General features: G+C 47.6%; 2 protein-coding genes across 3 annotated transcripts in view; one reads left to right on the forward strand and one right to left on the reverse strand.

The window, feature by feature from the left end:
- Nucleotides 1-4372: 4372 nt before the first annotated feature.
- Nucleotides 4373-9452, forward strand: LOC118086842 (natriuretic peptides A-like). Its single transcript, XM_035118839.1, has 4 exons — nt 4373-4468; nt 7529-7858; nt 9287-9317; nt 9409-9452. Exons 1-4 carry the CDS (start codon nt 4373-4375, stop codon nt 9450-9452), a joined length of 501 nt encoding a protein of 166 aa, XP_034974730.1.
- Nucleotides 9453-9515: 63 nt separating this feature from the next.
- CLCN6 (chloride voltage-gated channel 6) overlaps nt 9516-25001 on the reverse strand; it is a 35010-nt gene continuing 19524 nt past the window's right edge. The window contains exons 17-23 of one of the 2 annotated variants that reach the window (XM_060276261.1): nt 24320-24426; nt 24034-24220; nt 23603-23760; nt 21875-22031; nt 20841-20948; nt 18995-19120; nt 9516-17224 (exon numbers count right to left, since the gene is read on the reverse strand). In XM_060276261.1, the coding sequence (XP_060132244.1) occupies nt 17144-17224; nt 18995-19120; nt 20841-20948; nt 21875-22031; nt 23603-23760; nt 24034-24220; nt 24320-24426 (924 nt within the window). In that variant the 3' untranslated portion in view covers nt 9516-17143. The remainder of the gene's footprint in view (nt 17225-18994; nt 19121-20840; nt 20949-21874; nt 22032-23602; nt 23761-24033; nt 24221-24319; nt 24427-25001) is intronic. The other variant, XM_060276262.1, reaches the window with a different exon arrangement.

Consider the following 25001-nt stretch of genomic DNA (forward strand, 5'->3'; position numbering starts at 1 on the left):
ACCCCACAGGTAGCCTCAGTTTGCATGGCCCTGCGGCTGATTAGTCCATGCCAGGGGTCCCCAGTCTTACCGCGCAGCGGGCCGGAGGGCAGGGGAGTGCGCGCCCGTGCGCATGTGCACACGGGCGGGGGGGGAAATCGCCGAAAATCGCTTGTGCGCATGCGTATGGGCCTCCCCCGCCCCGGAAGTGCACCAGAAATGACCTCTTCCGGGTCGGGAGAGGCCCATACGCATGCGCACAAAGGATTTTCGGCGATTTTTTGCCGATTTTTTAGATCGTCGCTGCGCCGCGCCCCGTGAGAGCGGGCGGCGGCAGCGGGCGGCGGGGGTCGTCGCGGGCCGGATTGGAAGGCCGATTGGGCCGCATCCGGCCCGGGGGCCGTAGTTTGGGGACCCCTGGTCCATGCACAAGCTTCTCAGAAACTATGCCCCAAACTATCCAATTTAAACAACAAAGCCTGTTAGCCTGTATTGTGTGGCAATGTCCCTCCCTCCGCGAGAAATAAGACACAAGACACAATGAATAAGTTTAAGTGGGTGAAAAGGCCACAACTTTATTGGTTTCGGATGTGGAGCGGTATTGGCTTAGGCATTGGAACCTAACCGGCTATATCCGACTGTAACCCGTGTGTTACAGTCCGGGAGAAATTAACCACCAGAAAGGAGCCCAGTGATGTACATCTACTGAGACACCTCCTGTGGCCACCGTTGGGGGGTGCCATAAGGCCCTGACCTCCGCAGGCTCAGGACAAAGCTACCGCCCCCGGAATCCCTTTAACAGAATTAATTCTCCAATTTCTGGGCAGAGGATGACGTAATCTGCCTCCCCATCTTCTTTATGCACATTTCCAATGCCTAACCGCCACTCGAGCCTCCAGAGGCTCGCCGCCAATACCCTCACACCCGTAACCAATGCTTTAAGCCCCAATTATGTCATCTAACCAAATGTCGTTTCCCTGCGGTGATAGGTGTACCCCGTCATTACGATAAAGGGCTGCTTCAGTGCATATTAGGTCAGGGTGTGCAATTATCTGACCGTTCAGATCTAGCACTCTGCGAACCACAAACGAGTTCAAGAGCCTCCTGGTTCTGTTCAAAGCCTTGGGGCAATGCCCATCTCGCCAAACGCGTCTCTGCAGCAGAGAGGACCACAGCAACGTCATCCCAGGGAAAGAAGCCAAAAGCTTGTCAAAGTCCTCAAAGATATTCCATTTCAAGTCCACTGCGTTCCTGTACGCCAAATCGTTCGCCCCCAGCTGTATGACCAGCGCGTGGGGGGGGGGAAATGAAGCAGCCCTGGCCTGGGCGGCTGGCAGGAGTTCCTTCCACTGCATTCCTCGTCTGGCGATCCACGACACCTTAACATTTTCTGGGAGGCCAAGACCACTCCCCAGACCGGTTTGAACTGCCCTTTCTTGTGCCCAATGGACAATGCTGTGCCCCGCAATCCAAATTTTGATGCGGTGCCCACCTGGTAAAAACAATGACAGGAGGGGGTCAGACTGGCCGTGAGGCGAAGACGAAGGCGGCAAGTACCCCCTGTAAGCATTGGACTTCCACCTCCCCAGGTCCTGAATAAAAAGATTTTATTCTAAACAGCAAGCAATAGGTACATCCCAAGCAAGCACCTCAATCTGCCACATGGAAGCCCTCGAGAAGCGACGAAATGAACCCCACAGGTAGCCTCAGTTTGCATGGCCCTGCGGCTGATCAGTCCATGCACAAGCTTCTCAGAAACTATGCCCAAAACTATCCAATTTAAACAAGAAAGCCAGTTAGCCTGTATTATGAGAAAAAAACTGCTCATTTATTCCTTATGGGGTTTCCCAGAGCCCATAGAGAGTCCTTATGTAGGTTTTATATCGGTAGGAGAAAATATTAGAGGCCAACCAGATAATACTGAGAAGCAAAACAGCTAGTAAGCATGACCTTTAGGTTGCAACAGGGCCCCCCGCTAACCCAGAACAATAGTGCCCAGACTCTTATATAGGCTTTTGAAATTGCCTACCATAAAGAAGGCTGATCGCCGAAGAATTGATGCTTTTGAATTATGGTGCTGGAGGAGACTCTTGAGAGTCCCATGGACTGCAAGAAGATCAAACCTATCCATTCTTAAGGAAATCAGCCCTGAGTGCTCCCTGGAAGGACAGATCGTGAAGCTGAGGCTCCAATACTTTGGCCACCTCATGAGAAGAGAAGAATCCTTGGAAAAGACCCTGATGTTGGGAAAGATTGAGGGCACTAGGAGAAGGGGACGACAGAGGACAAGATGGTTGGACAGTGTTCTCGAAGCTACGAACATGAGTTTGACCAAACTGCGGGAGGCAGTGGAAGACAGGAGTGCCTGGCGTGCTATGGTCCATGGGGTCACGAAGAGTCGGACACAACTAAACGACTAAACAACAACAACAACCCTGTAGCTCAAGAAAGAGGTGGTCCCCAGTAAAAATTTGAGAGTGTTGCTTCTCTCCTGTCTGCCAGCATACCTGGGAATGCCTTATATTTTCTGCCTACCTTTTCCGGGTAGCCTGGCCATTCCTTTGAGATGGTAAAAGACTTAGTTCCTGAATCTCTTAACCTTACTGTTAGTGTGCTCAGCTTAACAGATCCTTGCCAGACTGTATTTGCAGGAAGGTGTAAGTCCCTACAGTCCAAAGACAATTGGAAAGCTTTTCCCAGTTCCTTCTTCCTTGCAGAGAAATATTTGAGGTCAATTTGGGAGAGTCAAAATGGCTTCATGATTGCTCTCCTGTACTGTTTCAGACATTATACTTATGCATGTGTGTTTGCCTTGTACATTTATGAACATTTATTCTCTATATATAAAGGTAAAGGGACCCCTGACCGTTAGGTCCAGTTGCGGACGATTCTGGGGTTGCAGTGCTCATCTCGCTTTTTTGGCTGAGGGAGCCGGCATACAGCTTCCGGGTCATGTGGCCACCATGACAAAGCTGCTTCTGGCGAACCAGAGCCACACACGGAAATGCTGTATACCTTCCCGCTGTAGCGGTACCTATTTATCTACTTGCACTTCATGCTTTTGAACTGCTAGGTTGGCAGGAGCTGGGACCGAGCAACGGGAGCTCACCCCGTCGCAGGGATTTGAACCACTGACCTTCTGATTGGCAAGCCCTAGGCTCTGTGGTTTAACCCACAGCGCCACCCACATCTCTATATATAAGACCTTATAATTCCTATAACACCTGTATGGTTTGCCTGACTGGCTACATACACCCTCTCCCAATGCCTCGCTTTCTCCAAACGATGTCCAACATCAAATAAAGTAACCCAACCCTATTGCTTCCTTCCAACAGATTAGGACATTAAAGGCTGTTCTCATGCCATCAAAGAACTTAAGAGACATTTCCATTCTTTTATTTTTTTAAAAATGTTATCTTGAATTCTCATTTTTCCAGTAAGTTTCGCCGTTTCTGCATATACCATAAGTTTTTGTATCCATTCTTCCTTTGCTGGGACTTCTGCTTCTATCCATTTTGGGGCAAGTGACATTCTTGCCGCTGTAGTCGCAGACATGAATAAGTTTCTATACAATGTGGGTAGTTCTATCCCTATAATTCCCAAGAGGAAGGCTTCTGGTGTTGTTGTTTTTACAAACGTTATTTTAAACATCTTTTTCATTTCATTATATATCATTTCCCTTTAAGCGATAACCTTACTACAAGGCCACCACACATGGTAAAAAGAACCTTCTTTCTCTTTACATTTCCAACACTTATTTGATTTAGTTTTATACATTCTTGCCAGTTTGCTCCATGTTAGATACCATCAATATATCATTTTCAGGGGGAGAGGGCTCTTGGGTTCGAGTCCTGCCTTTTGGTTTCCCACTGGGGTGCTGGATTAGATGGTCCACTGGCCTGGTCCTTCAGGGCTCCTGTTATGTTCTTATGTGTTTACCAACCAGCTAGTTCTTTGTCCCATTTCCTTCCACTGTTGGAATCTACCATCCAATTGCAGATAAACAAAGAGGCAGTGCTTTGGAGCTTCTTTCACACCTTGGAAGTGCGAAGCCTCTCCAGTTGAGTCAACAGGAATGTGGTGTCACAAGGGAGAACTGGCTGCCCCCAGTTGCTCTTCATGGGAGTTGAGAAGTTCTTCCCGTCAGGCCAACACAGATCACTTTAAAAGGGAATCTTCTCTCAGCTCCTGGTATCTCAGATCCCTTATCGAGTGCGGGTGATGGAATGTGGTGGGGTTCATTCTTTGGCCATTAACATTTCCTGGTCCTGCTGGGATATAAAGATGGGGAGAGCGTCAGGGTTTGCACCGAGAAAGGAAGAAGAGAGGGAGACCAGTGGCCATCGTAGAGTTGGAAGAGCCCCCAAGAGCCATCTAGTCCAACCCCAACACCATGGGATTAGCGATTCCTTTCCTCCTTGTCCTGTTCTTCATTGGCGGTCAACTCGAAGGCAGAGCTGCCCACAGTTCAGAGCTAGCAGATCTCAAGGTAAGAGGGAGAAGCTTAGCAGGGCTCTGATTTTGGGTTGGTTCAGACAAAAGGAGCGGAATAATAATAATAATAATAATAATAATAATAATTTATTATTTATACCCCGCCCATCTGGCCGGGTTCCCCCAGCCACTCTGGGCGGCTTCCAACAAAATATTACAATACAGAAATCCATCAAACATGAAGGATTGCGTTCTATACTAGTCCTACTCAGAGTAGACCCCTCAAAGTTAATGGGCAGGGCTAACTTCTCCTGCAGGGGACGCGGGTGGCACTGTGGTCTAAACCACTGAGCCTAGGGCTTGCTGATTGACGGTTCGAATCCCCTTGACGGGGTCAGCTCCTGCCCACCTAGCAGTTCAAAAGCATGTTAAAGTGCAAGTAGATAAATAGGTATCACTCCGGCGGGAAGGTAGACAGCATTTCCGTGCACTGCTCTGGTTTCGCCAGAAGCAGCTTAGTCATGCTGGCCACATGACCCGGAAGCTGTACACCGGCTCCTTCAGCCAGTAAAGTGAGATGAGCACCGCAACCCCACAGTCGTCCAAGACTGGACCTAACAGTCAGGGGTCCCTTTACCTTTACCTTCTTCTGCAAACTCCAAGGATCTCAGCAGCCACCTCCGCAGTAATTCAGAGAAGGGCTTTTAGTGTGGCTGCCTTGTTCTATGGGCATCCCATTCAGAATACTACAGGCATCCACAATTTTCTGCACTTCCCCCAAAACAGCTGAAGCCATCTTTGTTCCCGTGGACTTCCACAGCTGGGTGATTGGGTACCCATTCTGTGTTGCTTTTAAATTTATCTGCTCTTACTTTCAGTGCTGTTTCTAAACTCACCTATAATTATTAGGATTCTTAATAAAAAGCTGCTGCCTCTTCGGCAATCACTCATAGCCGAGTAAGACTGTCTTCCATGAACACGGTCTTAACAGTGAGTCTGTAAGTGACTGTGGAGGCCAATTCTGGACCCGCACATCCTTCCACAGTGGGGACATTGGTTTCTGGACAGGAGTTGATCACGGTGAGGGTTTGCTAAGCGTGCCTTCCTCTTTTGCCCTGAGTTCGAGTGTCTTCAAAGCCCATGACACTTTGGGTAAAGGCTGTTCTCCAATTGGAGCGCTTGCCAGTTGTTGGTGTTTATCCTACTTTTCTTTAGATTTGCCTTGAGACGGTCTTTAAACCTCTTCTGCTGACCACCGGCATTACGCTTTCCATTTTTAAGTTCGGAATAGAGCAATTGCTTTGGAAGACGATAATCATCCGCACAACATGACCAGTCCAACAGCTACTACTACTATACATCTTAAGACCATTAATTTCAGAGGGTTTTCTCCGGGTAAAACTTCACTGGCTGCAACCTAGTGCAGTCCAGCGGTTCAGAGTGCCAAGCTAGGACTTGGGAGACCAAGTTCAGATCCTCACTCAGCTGCATGAAGTTCACTGGGAGACCTTTGGCCACATCAACAGCTCTCAGCCTGGCCTACTTTGCAGGGCCGTTGTGAGGACAATACAGGGGGCAGGAAAGCCATACGTGCTTCCTTGAGCTCTTTGAGGGACAGGTGGGATATAAAGCAACCAACAGCTCAATGAACTAGATTATTCTACCCTTGATTCATTCCAGAAGGTCCCTGGTTCGATCTCTGGCATCTCCAGGTAAGAATGGGAATGTCCCCCCCCCCTCTGAAACTATGGAGAGCTATTGCCGGTCAGTGTAGGCACTACTGAGCTAGATGAACCAAGGGTCTGACTTGGTACAAGGCAGCTTCCCAGGTTCTTGTGTGTTAAGGGAAGAGCCATACCTGCTTTGTGTGTGGAAGGTTCCAGGTTCAATTCCCCACCACTTAGAAATCATCAAGGGGATGCTTTAGCTTCAAAGAGCACAGACAATAATTTATTTAGTCCAATGCATCGAAAAGTTCAATTATTCAGTGCAATGGACTTAATAAATTCGGACTGAAATCCCCAGGTGTCAAAAAAAGCTTATTTATGTAGGCTACTACTGCGGTTCATGTTTTGTTAGCCCCAAAATGGAAAACGAGCAAGGTCCCAACTAAAGAAGAATGGCAACCTAAACAGATGGACTACATACAGTTTGCAGACTTAACATATAGACTAAGAGAACAAGAAGAACATATGTTTAAAGAAGATTGGAAAACATTTATTGAATAAATGGGAAATAATTGTGTACAGCTGAAAATGCTGGCAGCATTAAGCATTATTCTGTGAATCACCCTGAGACCCCTGGGTATAGGGCAGTATATAAATTCTATTATTTAATAATAATAATAATAATAATACAGTGTAATTAAGTTTTGATGGATGCAATAATGGAATACTGAATGGTATAGTTTTTTTGTAAAATATGCAGGGATTTGCGATATGTGTAAAATGAACCATGGAAAGAGAAGAAGGGAAGTCACTGATATGTTAATGATGTAAAATGAGTATTTTAAATTGTAAAACAGAAAATTTAATAAAAAAGAAAAGTTCAGTTATTCAATTATTGTAAAGTAAATAATAATGGCATGGTTGAAGTACCTCCGAGGAAATGTATTTCTTTCCTTTTTGTGGGCCAAATCATTTTTATTGATTTTCCAAATTTTACCAGATCAGCCGCAAATTAAGACAGATTTAACACAAGAGCATAGGAAAGATGTTTAAATTGGAGTCAGACCCTTGGGTTCACCCAGCTCAGTATTGCCTGCCCTGACTGGCAGCGGCTCTCCAGGGATTCAGGCAGGAAATCTTTCGCAGCCCTACCGGTAGATGCCATCAGGGAGTTGAGCCTGGGACCTTCTGCATGCAAAGCAGGTATTCTGCGTCTGTTCTACAGGGTCCCTCCTGCACAGGAGTCTAGCTTTTGCTTGCTTGTTTTTGCAGTCGTTAACCAGATAGTTCAGTCAGTAGAGCGTGAGACTCTTCATCTCAGGGTTGTTGGTTCGAGTCCCACACTGGGCAAATTGCAGGGGGGCTGAGCTAGATGACCCTCATGGTCCCTTTCCGTTCTATGATTCTATGGTTCTTGTTCTCTTCCCCTCCCCACTCCTGTTTCCCAGGCCCTTCTGGAGCTCCTGGAAGACAGACTTGAATCCAGAGGAAAGGAGTCGGAGCTCGGTCAAGGATGGAATGAACCCAATGATGAAACAGCCAGAGATGTCTCCCAGGCTTTTGCCACCTGGGACAACGAATACGCACGGCCTCAGGGCGAAGGCGCCTTCGGCCCCAGCAGCTGGGAGCAGCCAGTGGCAAGAGAATCAGCGGCTGCAAGGAACAAACTGAGAGCCCTTTTCAACTCTCCCCGCAGCCTGCAAAGGTCCTCAAACTGCTTCGGCCAGAGACTGGACAGGATAGGGACCTCAACCGGACTTGGCTGTAACAGGAGCCGGGTAAGGGATTAGGAACATAGGAAGGCGCCTGGCATCAAGTCAGCCCATTGGTCAATCTAGCGCAATGTTGCCTACACAGGCTGGCAGCAGCATTCTGAGATTTCTGGCAGAGAGTCTTTCTGGCTGGAGATGCCATTGGGGACTGATCCTGCGACCTTCTGCATGGAGTCCAGGTGCTTTAGCTCTGAGCTAAAGCCCTTTGTGCGTTGGGGGGGGGGACATTTTGCAATAGCTATTCACTTATTTATTAGTTACCGAACAAGATTGATATACACACCCTCTAGGCGGTTAGCAGAGCTAAAAACGAAACATCAAAATCCTTGATAAGATCTCAGGTTTCTAAAGCATGGGCAAAATTAAAATTAACGGCAGCTGAAAAGGTCTAAAATGCATGCGAGTGTTCCATATGTCTGGATAGGCTTGTCTAAAGAAACATGGCAGCAGAAAGGGGACAGTGAAGGTACCTACCTGATGTCAAGAGGCAGGGAGTTCCAAAGCTTAAGTGCTGCCGTCCTAGAAGATTGATTTTTTACAAGTTCGGAATGGGCGTTAGCTGGCACCCAGCTCCCCATCTGGAGCCCCTACAGCCTCTGTGTCCAGATCTCTTTGGATACAGAGGGTATTGGTGGGGTCCTGGCAATTACGAGGGGAGATGGGAGTTCAAATCCAACAGCAAGATAATAGCTTGCACCTTTTGTCAATACAGTGGTACCTCGGTTTACAAACACAGTTGGTTCCGGAAGTCCGTACTTAACCTGAAGCGTACTTAACCTGAAGCGAACTTTCCCATTGAAAGTAATGGAAAGTGGACTAATCCGTTCCAGACGGTCTGTGGAGTACTCAAATTGAAGCGTACTTAACCTGAAGCGAACTTTCCCATTGAAAGTAATGGAAAGTGGATTAATCCGTTCCAGACGGTCCGGGGAGTACTTAAACTGAAGCATACTAAACCTGAAGCGAACTTTCCCATTGAAAGTAATGGAAAGTGGATTAATCCGTTCCAGACAGGTCCGCGGAGTACTTAAACTGAAGCATACTTAACCTGAAGCGAACTTTCCCATTGAAAGTAATGGAAAGTGGATTAATCTGTTCCAGACGGGTCCGCGGAGTACTCAACCTGAAGCGTACTTAACCCGAGGTATGAGTATAATTGGTTCCAGAAGTCCGTACTTGATCTGAAGCGTACTTTACCTGAAGCGAACTTTCCCATTGAAAGTAATGGAAAGTGGATTAATCCGTTCCAGGCGGGTCCGCGAAGTACTTAAATTGAAAATACTCAAACCGAAGCGTACTTAAACCGAGGTATGACTGTAGACGGTTTCGAAGGAGGGTAGAGAAAGATTTTTCCAGTCTATCATTTCATGATGCTTTCCTGCCCATCAATTTCTTTCTTTTCCTGTCTTAACATACAAACTCTCCCAACTCCAGGGCTTACCCCCCACCCTTGCCACACCCCACGGTAACAGACAACTCTGCTTCAACACGGTGCTGTCGCTCCTAATTGGCTTTGTAATAAATGTTGCTCTTTTATTCTCTCTCCCTTCTCGCAGAACTGACACTGATACAAGCCACCACCTCCATCTTCCGTCTCTGACGACAATCAACTCCTCAGCCTCCCCCCGCCCCCATGGCAACCAAACCCTTTTAAGGCACTCCTGGCTAGTCCTATCAAAGAATGCACAACTTCCTTGGCATGCGGACAATTCACCGGCATTTTCTCACTTTCACCATAACTTCGCTCCCAGAGATCATCATGAGGACGGAAGGAGATGGGGTGCTACTTGTAAGCCCACTGCAAGCTCTCGGGACAGGGTGGGAGAGAAATCGGATGTTCCCCTTGCTTTGTAACATGAATTGGCTTCATTTCCTCAAACGCATGTGGCAACTTGGACGCCCTTGCTCTGTTCGGGGATATAAAATGGATTCAGCACCATGGAAAGAGACCACACATTTTACCCGGTCTCTCAAGCCCTGGAACTGCCTTGTTCCCACAACTTGGCAGTGGCTCTCCGAAAGATGTTGGGATGCCAATTCCCACTAGCCAGCATGGTTAATGGTCAGGGCTAATGGACACTGTGGCCCAACAACATCTGGGATCCTAAGGTTGAGAAAAGCTTGTAGGTGTGGAAACATCTGAGACTTCCATCCCCTGCCAAACTGCTTCTCCCCAACAGGAGTTGTGCCAATGGTCCATCTAGCTCAGTATTGCCTGCGCTGACTGGCAGCAGCTCTCTAGGGTTTCAGGCAGGGAGCCTATGCCCGTTATTTTCTCAAGAGCCTCTTTCAACAGCTGCCGTGGCTGGTTTTTCATAAAGGACGACCCCTGCCCAATATTCCAGGCACATTTCCTGCCGCTTGCTGTTTTAACCGCTGCATTAAATTGTGCATTTGCAGTGACAAAATCTGTGCAACCCTTGTTTTACTACCTGCCTGTATATACTTGCGTTCCCTGGCGCGATGCAGGTAAAAAGACCTCAAGGTTGGGAGTGATACGAGATTCCTCTTCCCGAAATTTCACCTGGTCCTTGGAATGCTCCCCCCAGGCCACACACCCCTTTCCAAATAAGCCACACCCCACTCTGCTCGGGCCACGCCCCTTACAGACCCTGCTTTGAGTTCCTGCTGGGCTGCAATGTGTCCTTGGATGCTGATGCCTCTTGCTTGCCTGAATGGAGGATGAAAAGTACTGTACACATGGTAAAATTTACATTTGTTGCTCCACCCACTTTCACCCCTAGGCCCACCTGTCCCTGGCATGTGGCCCTCAGCAGGCTACCCAGAAAGAAATCTGGCCCTCAACTTGAAAAAGGGACGTCAGCCCTGCTTTATAATTAATAGAGACCCATGGTTAGAGGCAGTGTACCACTAAATATCAAGTGCTGGGGGCCAACTTGTTCTTGGGGTGCAAACTTCCCAGAGGCAGCTAGCTGCCCACCGACTTTTTTTAGGGCAAACAGGGGGGATGCTATGTGAGATCAGGTACACTGGAAGTCAGACAATTGGTCCATCCAGTTCAGAAAACCTTTCCCAGACCTGCCTGAAGATGCCTGGGATTATAGCTCGGACCTTTTATAATAGCAACAACTTAAAATTTATTATTTATACCCCACCCATCTGGCTGGGTTTCCCCAGCCACTCTGGGTGGCTGCCAACAGAATATTAAAAACACGATAAAACATCAAACATTAAAAACTTCCTTAAACAGGGCTGCCTTCAGATGCCTTCTAAAAGTCAGATAGTTATATCCTTGACATCTGATGGTAGGGCATTCCACAGGGTTGGCGCCACTACTGAGAAGGCCCTCTGCCTGGTTTCCTGTAGCTTCACTTTTCGCAGTGAGGGAACCGCCAGAAGGCCCTCGGCGCTGGACCTCAGTGTCTGGGCTGAACGATGGGGGTGGAGACTCTCCTTCAGGTATACTGGGCTGAGGCTGTTTAGGGCTTTGAAGGTCAGCGTCAACACTTGTGCTCGAAAATGTACTGGGGGCCAATGTAGGTCAGGACTGGTGGTGTTATATGGTCTCAGCAGCCACTCCCAGTCACCAGTCTAGCTGCTGCATTCTGGATTAGTTGCAGTTTCCGGGTCACCTTCAAAGGTAGCCCCACGTAGAGCGCATTGCAGCAGTCCAAGCGGGAGATAACTAGAGCATGCACCGCTATGTTCAAAGCAGGTGCTCTACAACTGAGCTATGGTCCTTCCGCTAACATGTAACACAAGATTCTAGTCCTCATGGCTCCGGGCAACAAGCTGATTTAAACAGAACCATAGGAGGTTCTGTCAGACCATCAGTCTATCTAGCAGCTAGCTCAATATTCTCTGCGCCGACTGGCAGAGGCTCTCCAGGTTTTCCATCTGGAGATGCCAGGGATCAAACCCAGGACCTTCTGCATGCAAAGCAGGTGCTCTAAGCCACTGAGCTACTGCTTCCCTCTATGCCCAGGTGGCCGAAGGAAGCCAAGCAACTAGAAAGGCGATGCGCAACAGAATAGTCATCACAAAACATCCTTGAAGACAGGTGCACGGGAGGAATTTAATTTATTTTCTTTCTCCCCACCCAAAAAAAGAGGATGGCCATGGTTAAACACTACAGGCGGTCAAACACAAATAATAATAATAATAATAATCTCACTCATTTTTTAAAAAAATAAAAAATAATAATTATATACACAACAGAATTAATTCCCATCATTTGGTCACAAACACTCCCCTCAGGGAAAAAATTAAAACACAAATTAGATTGAAGAAAACATTGAGAGGGTTTAACCAGGGGGATGCATTGCAATGTGGGGGGAACGAGATAGGGGTTATGCCTTGATATGGCAATTTAACACTGTTTAAGGGACCAGAGCGGGCAGGGAAAAGGAGAACGCATGAATATTTGCCCCAGATTTCTCTGCCCTGGGCTCAAGCTTAACACTGATCTAAGAGAGAGAAGGGGTGGGTGCCAAGTTTTGGTCAAGCCACCAGCAGACCCTCAAGCAGTCTGGGAAGACCCATTTCGGAAAGGAGGGTTTGAGTGGTACATTTGAGACAGGGAGGCCAACAGGTTTGCATCGCTGACTTTCAAAGCAGTTAGAAGGAAACGATTCTCTTGCAATGTGGAACAAAAGTGTGGCTTTCTGTGAAGAACCTCTGGCCTTCAAGGCGGTTGCTGGACTTCAATTCCCCATCAACCCTGGCCGTTTGCTTCGGCTGATGGGAGTTATAGTTCATCAACATCTGGGGGGGGGGCAAAGGTCCCCCACGTCTGTGGTAAACCCGTTTCTCCCCTATAGTTTAACTTCGCAAAATGAAAAGCATCGAGTAAAGATTCTGCCTGCTTCCTCCTCCTTTAAAAACGAAAGGGGTGACGGGGATGAGATGCTCCCAGAATTATTTGGAAGGGACCCAGAAAAGCAAAACCTTTCCTATTGCTTTGTTTTGGATAAGAGGCATTTGGCAATGGTGGGAAGTGGTCAGCGCCAAATGTGTGTGGATGTCGAGCTGACTAAACCCAAGACATGCACACTCCTGCAGAGGGCACAGAGTTCGGCAGGCATAACCAGCATAGATTTCATCCATTCAAGCCTCCCCCTGGTAACATAGGAACACAAAGCCATTGTTGCATGGGTTATATATTCCCCCATTTTTTAAAAGCATGGTTGAATAAACTCAGAAGGCACTACCTGAAAGTAAGAGACAGAGAAAGGGGAGTCTATTGTAGGGAAGTGAATAAGCCGGAACCAAGCCCAGCTTAGGAACGTAAGTCTCGCCTTAAGCTACGGTTCTCTGGACAACAGCATGGGAGCAAAAACTCACATGCCCCTCCCCTACCACGCACGCCAACAAATGAACAGCACCATGATATACCCCTTTCCCCCAGACCCAAACACACACACACACACACACCCTACAGCCCCCCACCCGCAAACTCCCCCTGCACAAAAAAGCTCGGCAATCTCAAGCCCACAAGAAGCCCAGCAATGAGAACAAGGGCATCACCTAGCAAAAAGCCAAGTCGCACTGAAGCTCTGTGTCTTAGCTCCACTAACAAGCCCCTTGTCGGCATGTGCGGGAACAGTGGAACTTTTCATGATGATAGGGAAGAAAGATCCCTCAGAGAGTGAGAGAGAGAGCAGCTGCCCTGTCAGGATAGCTGACACGTCTCAGGATAGGAGTCCTATAGCCACTGGGGCAATTTTGGGTTTTGAAATGAAGCAGCACTGCTTCATTTCGGGCATCATCAGGATGCCAAAAACAAATAAATTGGGCTCAGAACACTGAAATGTATTGTCAAGCTCCTTCCAGCCAACAGCTCTGGGGAGTTGGGGAGACGGTCCTTAATTGGTTCGACATCTTAAAAGAGATCGCAGTGAAGGAAGAAACGCGACACGTTCTGGACAAACTGCGCAGAGAAGTGGCAAAGCAGCTCACTTAGCTGGCTGTTAAGTCAAGACGTCAAAGATGCTGCACTTGTTCAGTGCCAGGCTGCTGGACTTGGGGGGGGGGACTTTCACAAGGGGGCAGCACGAAAAATCACGCATATGCCCCCCCAGCGAACCACAGACTTCTCATTTGGTGCCAATGAAATGTTCAGCTCTCCCACTTTTTTATCACGGCTTGCAGATCAATAAGCATCAGAGGGGTTCAAACTTGTCACAACTTTTTTTTTTTTAAAGAGCGTGGCCGTGCCAATTTAAGAGTAGTAGGTGCTGTCAAGGGCACAGGTTTAGGAAGAAAGCTGATTATGCCCCAGCTAAGAGAGAGAGGAAATAATAATAATAATAATAATAATAAATAATAAAGTGGTATGCAGGGCTGAGCTGATACCTGCTGCAACCAGAAAATGCCAGGGCCAAACTAAGGTTTAAAGATGTGGACTTCCTTCCTTCCTCAAGGCGTCAAAGGAATAAAGCAGTGGGTCTGAGAAGCAGAAAACAGCTGAAGGCTTTCAATGGATTTAGAGGGACAGAGAGCAGGACCTGGTTCTGATTTTCTTTCCCTTAAAAAAAAAAAAACCCACACGCACCACCACACAATCACAAAGAGCTATGCAGAGACAGACTTTACACATTTTAAACACACATTACACGTTTACACACACACACACAACCTGCATTCCTGGTTCAAGGAGATGAAATCAAAACTCGAAACCAGTTCTGTATCCCACCCCCCAGCTACACCCCAGGAGCCCAAACGCAAACAAATAATATAATTTCGGAAGACAGGAAACTGAGATGGCTGAATTAGCGTCATTGGCAGCACAGAGGGGTTTAAAAGAGGGAGGGGTCCACACACACATGGTTGCATCCAGCTGAGAGTAGACCCACTGAAATTCACAGGCCCGAGCCTGTTCATTTCAGCAGGACTACTTGTAAGTAAAACTAACATTGGAGACAGCCCACGTTTCGCTTTTAAAGACACCGACAAGGTTGTGATGGGGCGAGACGCTCAAAGCGATTCCTTCCCTGCCTGCCTTGTGGCACAGAACAGGTTTTAACAGGTGGGCTGACATGGAGGGAGGATTTTGTTTTATTTTATTTTTGTGGCGAGGGGGTGTGCAGGCAGAGAGCTGTAGGGGTCCTTTTCTTGGAATGCGTTTTCTCTCCGGCTGTTCGGCCTGGGAAGAAAAAACCTGCAAAATCCACACTCCACAACTGTGCTTTATCAGGACCATCAGCATTAGGGCTGTCACCTTTCCAAACCGGAGAGATTTAGCAGAGGCAAGAACAGAGGGGGAAACCTACGGAGGCAGGAGTCTGCTGGAATAACTGCGGTGGGGGCAGCCAAGTTGGGGCCTGCGAGAAGCAGCAGACCGGCCTGGGCTGGCTTGAGGTGACTCTGCAATTACAGGAACTCTCTCGAGCGCCCCCCCCCCCGCTTGCAAAAGAAAATCCTGTTTTGGTCCTGGACTGGGTGTCACAATTGCAACTTTTCAAAACTTGCTAGTTAAAGGGAAGTCTTTCTATGAAAACTGGATTCTCAGGGACACCCCCTGGAGATCTCCTGTTCTGAGGACTGAATTCCCCAACAGTCCTTGTGATCACTTGCAGGGGGTAGGGAAAGACTGGAGATCTGCCGTGGGGTGTGTGGGTGTCAAACAAACCCAACCAGATGTGGCACGGGTATATCTAAGGAGACATGGCAGGGCCACGCTGCAAATTGGCGCCTCTGGAGTGACAGGGCTGTTGTCCCCATGCATGTGACCCGCTTGGGTTTGCTTAGGGAATTGCTGCTACATGCCTAGCGCATGCAGGAGAAAACCTTTAAACACTCCAGAAATGTATTTAAGTTTGGCAGAAGCTTGGTATGGAGCGACCAGCTGATGGCAGTTTAAGGGGCTGAGACAGGTAGGAATTACAGGCGCCGGTCACCAGTGGGTTTGAGCTTGATTTCCCCTACAAAATGTCTGTGGCAGGGTGCCAGCCAGCCACCCACAAGGCAAGCAAAATTCTTCTCGGTGACGTTGAACCGCCACCGGCCATCAAGCCAACTGTGTGCTGGAAACCCTTCAGGCAAACTGGTTCGGCTCAACTGCCAATGTCTGTCTCCCTCGAGAGCAGGGGTTTTGCCCTCCAGAAGCCACTGGACTCCAACTCCCATCAGCCCCAGGGCCAGGGATGATGGGAGTTGTAGTCCCAACATCTGGAAGGCCACAGGTTCCAACCCTCTGCTCTAACGCTTCCATACTACAATGCCAACCTAAGATGGCCCGGGAAGAGATAATTTGAGGTCCCAATTTCCAATTCAGGGTGCTGACTTATTCTTTAAAAAAAATTAAGCCTTATGAGAGCTAGGAGACCTGAATCTGTTCTGCATGCACATACCTGCTCCATCTTGGGTCTTCAAGGCAGGGTTGGTGAATCTGTGACTCCTTTCAGGTGCTGGACTACAACTCCCAACAGCCAGTAGCGGTCAGAGGTGATGGGAGTTGTAGTCCAGCAATGCCTGGAGGGTTGTAGGTGCAAACAAACCCACAGCACTCCAACTGCCAAACCCTTGCAAAACTGACCCAGGCGGCTTTTCTCACACTCACAAGAGGCAGACGCTGCCTTTCACTAGCACACACAAACACACCCCAACATACACTTACTTTTAGTGGTACGATTGTCCGTTCCCTTCCATATGCACCTATAAACTCCCCCCCCCCCAAAAAGATAATTAAAGGTCAAGGGTTTGATTCACTCAAGTGGAGACTTTCCCCCACCCCCAAACATCAAGGATCCCAGCCTCTAGCCAAGAAAAACAACAACTCAAAAGTGAAGTTAAGTGGAATGAAAATGAAATCTCTATGCAGGCAATTCCAGTTTCCGGTAAAAAAGAAAAGAAAAAAAGTGTCTCTTCTTCTTAGCCTTACTGAAACCACGAATGCGAAATAAGAGGGAATTGCTGGCCCAAGCTTGAGATATAGCGGCTAAGTGCTGCGTTGGTCTTCTGTGTCTTTCAAGATGGTTAACACCTGGTCTTAGGATAAGGCAAGAAGAGCAGAAAAGGACAGGTGTTCCTTCCATCTGGAATATGGCGTAGATATGACTCTTCTCAAAACGTGCCGGCAGGGCGGTGAAATGTCGGAACGATACCGATCCGAAGCCAATTGGGGCAGCAGGTGAGCGAGCCCCTAAGATTAGCCGGTGAGCATTCAGACCACAACTTCCAGAGTCTTCCGGCCCCCCGAGAGGTCACTGGGGGGCCTCCCCCCAGTGAGAAAGAAGCCGGTCCGCTTTTTGTTGCCTTTAAAGTGCACGAAGGTGACCCGGGGGCCACGCGGGATCCGAAGCAGCGGCTTGGGAGGCGGGAAGCGAGGGCTCAGAGGGTCTGGTAGTGCTGCCGTAGCCTGGCCTGCAGGAACTCGTGGGTCAGGTTGTGGCGCGTGATGATGCCAACGATCTGCGAAGAGGCGGCGGGAGAAAAAGAGGGCAGGGTAAACCAATGTTATGGAGAAGGCTGGACCAGAGCAAAGGCCCATCTCGTCCATCTTTTAGTGTGGAACTCCCTGCCTATTGATACCAGCCATGCGCCTTCACTCCTTTCACCACTTGCTAAAAACGTTTTTGTTTAGACAAGCCTTCCGGTAACTTGGTTTTATTCTCTTTGTAAACTGCTTTGAGTTTTTGTTCTCTTTTTTTTTTCAATCAAGCAATGCATATATTTTATGAAATAAAAGACTGAAGATTGCAATGTGCTCTCTGTAGAGCTGCCCTTGAGCCTGGTCTGAACTCTCCAGACATGGAAGTTCTGAACACGGAAGTTCTAATTTGCCAGCGCATGAGCATTTTGCCTAGAAAGAAAGAGACAGTCTTACCTTGGAAGTCGAACGGAATCCAATCCGGAAGTCCGTTCGACTTCCAAAACGCTCAAAAACCAAACACAGCTTCTGATTGGCTGCAGGAAGCTCCTGCAGCCAATCGGAAGCCGCAGAAGCCCCGTCGGACATTCGGCTTCCAAAAACAGTTCGCAAACCGGAACAGTCACTTCTGGGTTTGCGACGTTCGGGAACTAAGATGTTCGACTTCCAAGGTACAACTGTAAATGCATCTGGCCCTCCCTCCATGAGTCTGAACTACAGTGGTGCCTCGCTTAACGAATGCCCTGCTTAATGAAATGATTTTTCGAGCGGAGGTTGCCTCGCTAGACGAATTCGTTTTATGAAAAATTCATCTAGCGAATCGTGGTTTCCCATAGGAATGCATTGAAATTTAATTAATGCATTCCTATGGGCAAAAAAAATAAAAAAAAATCAATGCATTCCTATGGGATTCGCTAGACGAATTTTTCGTTATAAGGAAAGACCCGTGGAATGAATTAAATTCGTCTAACAAGGCACCACTGTATGTTGGCTGAGGCTGGTGGGAACTGCAGTCCAAAAGACCCGGAAGACAGGCAGTCTTATGCCTCCTAACACCTGCTAGCTCCCTGCAAGATAACCTAGTGCTATATTGTGGTATAGAAAAGCATTATTCAGAATAGTGTTTGCATGACCCACTAAGGAAGATAGCAACACAATAAAACAGTTAATTGCACATTTACTCAAAATCCAAAAAATGGTATTTTGTTTAATGAATTCAACAACATTGATAAGCTTGATCTAAAGGTACCAGCTTTTCAGAGTCTGATAGTCATTTATACCTCCAGCAACCCCCTAGGTCAGTGTTTCCCAACCTTGTGCCTCCAGCTGTTTTCGGACTACAATTCCGATCATTCCTGACCACTGGTCTTGCTAGCTAGGGATGATGGGAGTTGTAGTCCCAAAACAGTACTGCCCAAGTGGGGGACCCACTCCTTGGGAGAGCCGCCCAGTCTTTTGCCTCCATACATCTGCTAGCAGTTTATGCCGGGATCATCTAGCCCAGGGTTTCCCAAACTTGGGTCTCCAGCTGTTCCTGGACTACAACTCCCATCATCCCTAGCTGGCAGGACCAAGGGTCAGGGATGATGGGAACTGTAGTGCAAAAGCAGCCGGAGACCCAAGTTTGGGGAACACCGATCGCCCGGCATACTACAATGCTCTGCACTATATGTTGGGATTGCTTGTTCTGGGGCACAGCAACATCTAGTGGTGGTTATAAGGCAGACACATTTGCCTTAAAGCTCTGGATTCTCCAGCAAGGCGGCCTCTGGATTTTAAACTCAAAGACGGTATGTACAGATTAAACTCACCTCCCCAACAGCATTCACCACGGGCAGATGCCTGAGCCCCATCGTCCGGAAGAGGTTGAAGACTTGCGAGACGTGAGTATTCGGCGAAACCGTGAAAGGGGAGGGATTCATGTAAGGCGTAATGTCCTGCCAGAGGAGTTAAGCAGACATGGGGGAAGATCGTCAAAAGCAACCCAGCAATGATGCAGCAAGAAGCTAAGGAGAGCCTGCTGGATCAGACCAATAGCCCATCTATTATTATTATTATTATTATTATTATTATTATTATTATTATTGCCTTTTAATGCATTTTTTTTTATTTTGTACTTTTCAAGTTTATACATTTCACTAATTTTACAATCATTCTGACATTTCAAAACTTGACTTCCTTTCCCCTCTTTCTGCAGTTCCTTAAATTTGTTTTTCATATCTTCTGCATATCAATATTAACTTAATTTGCTCATTTATTCATCTTCTCTAAATATATACTCTTATGAAACTGCAGGTTATTACAATAATCCTGCCAATGTTCTTATCTGTTTATAATTAATCTGCAACTATTCAATAAACCATTTCCATTCTTTTATTTTAAAAAATTGTTATCTTTATTTCCTATTTTTCCAGCAAGTTTCGCCATTTCTGCATATTCCATAAACTTTTGTATGCATTCTTCCTTTGCTGGGACTTCTGCTTCTTTCCATTTGGGGGCAAGTAACATTCTTGCCACTGTAGTAGCATACAGGAATAAGTTTCTATACATTTTAGGTAGTTCTGTCCCTAGAATTCCCAAAAGAAAAGCTTCTGGGTTTTTTGTTGTTTTTTTACAAATGTTATTTTAAGCACCCTTTTCATTTCATTATACAGTGGTGCCTCGCTAGACAAATGCCCTGCAAGACGAATTTTTCGCTTAACAAAGAGATTTTTCGAGCGGAGGTTGCCTCGCTAGACGAATTCGTTTTGTGAAAAATTCATCTAGCGAATCGCGGTTTCCCATAGGAATGCATTGAAATTCAATTAATGTGTTCCTAGGGGGGGGATTTCAATGCATTCCTATGGGATTCACTAGACAAATTTTTCGCAAAACGAATCGACTCACAGAACGAATTAAATTCGTCTTGCGAGGCACCACTGTATATCATTTCCCAGTAAGCTTTAACCTTACTACAAGACCACCACACGTGATAAAAAAAAGAACCTTCTTTCTCTTTACAGTTCCAACACTTATTTGATTTAGATTCATACATTTTCGCCAATTTGCTCAGTGTTAGTGTCAGAGGTTGTTGCGGCTACTCTAGAGTAACGACCCTCTGCATGCTTGCCTTTTAACAGTCTTTATTGGTGCACTCTATTTACAGTGTAACGGGGTGTTGGAAACATGTCTGCTCATTCCGATCCAGAATCCGGCACAGCCTCCCTGCGCGACTTCCCCCAACATAATAGCCTCGGGACAGTGAATCTCCTCCCCTTTCTCCTCCTCCGTAATTCCGGAACCGGGGGAAAAGGTCTACGCTCCGTGCTTTCCCTTTCCCCCCTTTCCCCTTCTCTCTCTCCGTTTCCTGACTAGCCTCTTCAGAGCCCGCGCTTCCATCGCTGCTTGGGGAGGAGCTGCTTCTGATGAGAGGGGGAGGTTCTCTATACTCTCTTCCCCTTACAGTTAGGTACCATCGAAGACCAATAGCCCATCTAGTCCAGCATTCTGTTCTCAATGCGGCCCAATGGGAAACCCGCAAGCAAGACTCGAGCCCAAGAGCCCTCTCCCCTCCTCTGGTTTCCAGCAGCGGGTACTCAGAACACCGCCATCACGGCTGGCAGCTATTGATAGCTTGACACTCCACAAATTTCTGCAAGCACGCCCTCTTGCCCTTACCACAATCATCCTGGGGTTCAGAAGCGTGAGGTCCAGGTCGTGGATGTCGGGATAGCGAGGGTAATCTTCTGCCATCTCGCCATACGAAAGGCGAGGCTGGCTAGTGCTCTGGAAGGCAAATCTCAGTCAGGCGGACACAGATCAAATCCGACAACGTATCAAAAGTGGAGGAGAAGAGAAAATCCTGGACTGTGAATTTCTATTGCAAGGGCAGCTGGGGGGGGGGGGAACTGAGCCAGGACCACTGTCCTCTAGGCTCCAGGAAGGGATTTTCTGATCTTTGAATGAGAATAGTCTTCCCCACTTGTTTGTAAAAATATTTACGTACCGCTATTGAGTAAAAATAATAATATCAGAGCAGTGTACCTAAAACAGTACAACAGTGTTCTGCCCGGACACTGAGGTCCAGTACCGAGGGCCTTCTGACGGTTCCCTCGTTGCAAGAAGCCAAGTTGCAGGGAACCAGGCAGAGGGCCTTCTCGGTGGTGACATCTGAAGGCAGCCCTGATTATTAGGGAAGCTTTTAATATTTGATGAATTACTGTATTTTAATATTTTTGCTGGAAGCCGCCCAGAGTGGCTGGGGAAACCCAGCCAGATGGGCGGGGTATAAATAATAAATTATTATTATTATTAATAAAACCACGTAAAAAGATTAAAATCAGATATGCAGTGCAGAGGCACACACATCATTCATGAACTACTCCCAATGAGCTGAAAGAAAGAACAGCTCTTTTAAGATAAAATTTGGGTTCTAGTTTGTCCTCTATGGATGCTTCAAACATATCACGACAGGAGAGGAATTTTCTTGGCAAAGCTCAATAGAAATGTTAATCGTTTAAATAAAGAAAGGACAAATATCCATTGGGATGGGGGGGGCAAGGAACATGGGGATCTTTTCCCTTCAGGTGCAGGTGAGAAGGGAACAGCTCTGTCAGGGATTCTGTCAATGCAGAGTCCCTTCCACACTAGACGATAACGTCGCTCCAAGCCATTCACAGGCCCAAGTAATCCACTGAGCGGAACCAACTCACCGACTGATTCTCCGCGTAACAGACTCCTCGCACCAGCAAGGTGACCAGCTGCGAGCGCAGGATGAGGCCGTGGAAGGTCAGGGGCCGGAATCGCTCCTCCATGGTCCACTCTTCGCTTGGCGATTGGTCCGGGTAAAGGTTAGGATATGGGGTGTACCTGGGATGGGAGGGGGGGTCGATCAGGTAACATACAGGTAATTATTTAGCAAGACATTTTGGAGATGGATTGCAGGGGCGCATGCAGGGAAAAGGGGCCGGCTCAGGCCAGCCAACCAGTCAGGCCCTGAAACATTTGCACGCTCTCACTAGCTCCCTAAGTGTCTGGCGTTGAGATGAAAAACTCACCGGCCTGGCAGCTGCTAGATGCTTTAGACTACAGTGGTACCGTTCCAAAACCAAAGCGTTGGAAAACCAAGGTGCACTTTCCCATAGAAAGTAATGCAAAATGGATTAATCCGTTTCAGACTTTTAGAAACAACCCCTTAAGCAATAATTTAACATGAATTTTACTATCTAACGAGACCACTGATCCATAAAATGAAAGCAATAAACAATGTACTGCAGTCACACAATCAATCAATCAATCAGTAGCTGAACTGGGTTCCACACAGTCACAAAAAGAAAACAAAAAGCCGCAAAAAGAAAAACGTAAAAGAAATAGCGAAAACAGACAGACCTCAGCGTAACACTCAAATCGGAAGCATAACACTCAAAACGGAGCACAATCGGCTTCCGAAAAAGAGTTCGCAAACCGGAACACTTACTTCCGGGTTTGCAGTGTTGGGTTCCAAACTGTTTTGAGTACCAAGGTGTTTGAGAACTGTACATCCCCCATCAGAGGTGGGGACCTCAAGTCCAAGCCTTGCCTGTGGGGCTCTCCCCGAGGCCAAGCCCTCCCTCTCCCCTATGCCACACCCCTCACCCCCGCCCTCGATGCTTTTGTCTGGCCTGAATGTGTCCTGGAACACTGTGCATGCCTCCTGGTTGCCCGGATGGGGGATAGAGAAGGCATAAATGGTAGCTTGCTGTGTGCAGGAGAAATTGCTCCACTCACTTCCACCCGAGGGCTGTTTGGGTTGGAATGCTGCATTCAAGGTACCTTTTATCATATGTGGTGGAAATGTAAGGTAGTAAAAGATTTTGGGAAACGATATATAACGAGTTGAAGAAAAGGTTTAAAATAACCTTTTCTATAAAAAACAAAACCTGAAGCTTCCCTTTTAGGAATTCTGGGTGCCGAAATCCCAAAGGAGCAGAAAAGACTATTTATGTATGCGACCACGGCTGCACGGATGTTATTGACCCGGAGATGGAAAGAAGATAAAGTCCTGAAATGGTGAAATGGCTAAAATGGTCGGAAGAGACAGAAATCAGGAAAACCAAAATTCTAATAATTAATGGGGAGAATTTATAACTTACTTTACAAACCATTGTAAACAGTTGACGTCGTTCTTATAATTGGAATACCTCTTGTAGTTTAAGGGTGAAATTTGGACACAATGGAGAGATAAAATACTTGGATTGTCATAAAAGATGCAAGAGGAAATGATTAATAACAGGACCCATGAAGGGGAGGAGGGAAGTCCAGGAGATTCCTTGGAATCTGGTTTTTATGTTGTATAGGTGACTGTAAATTTTTTAATTTGGAAAAACAAATAATTTTTTTTAAAGGACTGTTGCACTCAGCCTGAAAAAGATCCCACCCTGTCCCGTTCTGTGTTTGCTCACCTCCGCTCCAACATCTGCTGCAACATGTCCTCTGTCTCCGGAGGTTCCTCCGTCGCGATGTGGTCGTCACAGACGTTGCGAAGCTCGCTGGATGGGTAGGACTTCATGGATTGGCTGCGTTTGCGCTGCTCGCCGGCCCGGGTGAGGATGCTGGATTTCTGGCAAAAACAAACCGCCACTGTTTCATCACCTCCACCGTTACAGACTTCCAAGAGGAATTTGAAAAACATTCCTCTTCGCCCAGGCACTGGGTGGCCGAGGAAGTAATACCGCGAGATAGATTCACGCGAGTTGTAGGGTTGTAAAGGAACCCATCTGGTCCAACCTGCCTCATATCAATGGGCAGGGAGTTCCAAAGATCTAGGTGCTGCCATACTCAAGGAAAGCACTCCATTTATTCCCCCACAAGGGACTCCGGCGCCAGAACCCACCTTGAACTTGATGTTGTTGCTGATCAGCTGGTCCCACTTCATGAACTCCTTCTCGTACGCTCTGTTTTCGGTCACCACCGGGAAGGCGTGGTGAACCGTCGTACGCAAGATGCTGACGAGGGACTGGATCCGGGTGTGGGGGTAAACGTACATCAGGTTGGGCTCCATGATGTCGCTGGCTCTCAGCCTGGGGAACATCAGAAAGAAGCAGGTTTGAGAGTTACACGCGCGCAAATGCACAGAGAGCAAGCAATTTTAACAAGGCTTGTTGAAATCGGGGACTAACTTGTCCATTTCTGCCTTGGTTTCCCACTCAAGAAGCGGCACCCCTCGCAAGTTGATGTAGATGTCGTAGATACCCTTGTTGAAGAGGTCTCCAGTCCATTTGGCTACCTAGAAAGAGGAGGATGAGGAGGAGCTGGTACCACAAGCTCCTCCACACAGGAGAAAAACCTCCAGATTAGATCACTGCAATGCGTTCTACATGGGGCAGACCTTGGAGACAACTCGGAAACCTCCATTGGTTTCCACAATAGCCAGATTGCTGGCTGGGGCTCCCTTTAGATCTCATATAAGGTAAAGGTAAAGGACCCCTGGACCAGGCATCCCCAAACTTCGGCCCTCCAGATGTTTTGGACTACAATTCCCATCATCCCTGACCATTGGTCCTGTTAACTAGGGATCATGGGAGTTGTAGGCCAAAACATCTGGAGGGCCACAGTTTGGGGATGCCTGCCCTGGACTGTTAAATCCAGCCAAAGGGGACTATGGGGTTGCGGTGCTCATCTCACTTTCAGGCCGAGGGAGCCAGCATTTGTCCACAGACAGCTTTCCGGGCCATGTGGCCAGCAGGACCACAGGAGCAACAGGACACCGTGCTGGAAGCCAGAGCTCACGGAAACGCTGTTTACCTTCCCACCACAGTGGTACCTATTTATCTACTTGCACTGGTGTGCTTTTGAACTGCT

The sequence above is a fragment of the Zootoca vivipara genome, chromosome 6 (assembly GCF_963506605.1).
Source record: "Zootoca vivipara chromosome 6, rZooViv1.1, whole genome shotgun sequence".
Lineage (NCBI taxonomy): Eukaryota > Metazoa > Chordata > Lepidosauria > Squamata > Lacertidae > Zootoca > Zootoca vivipara.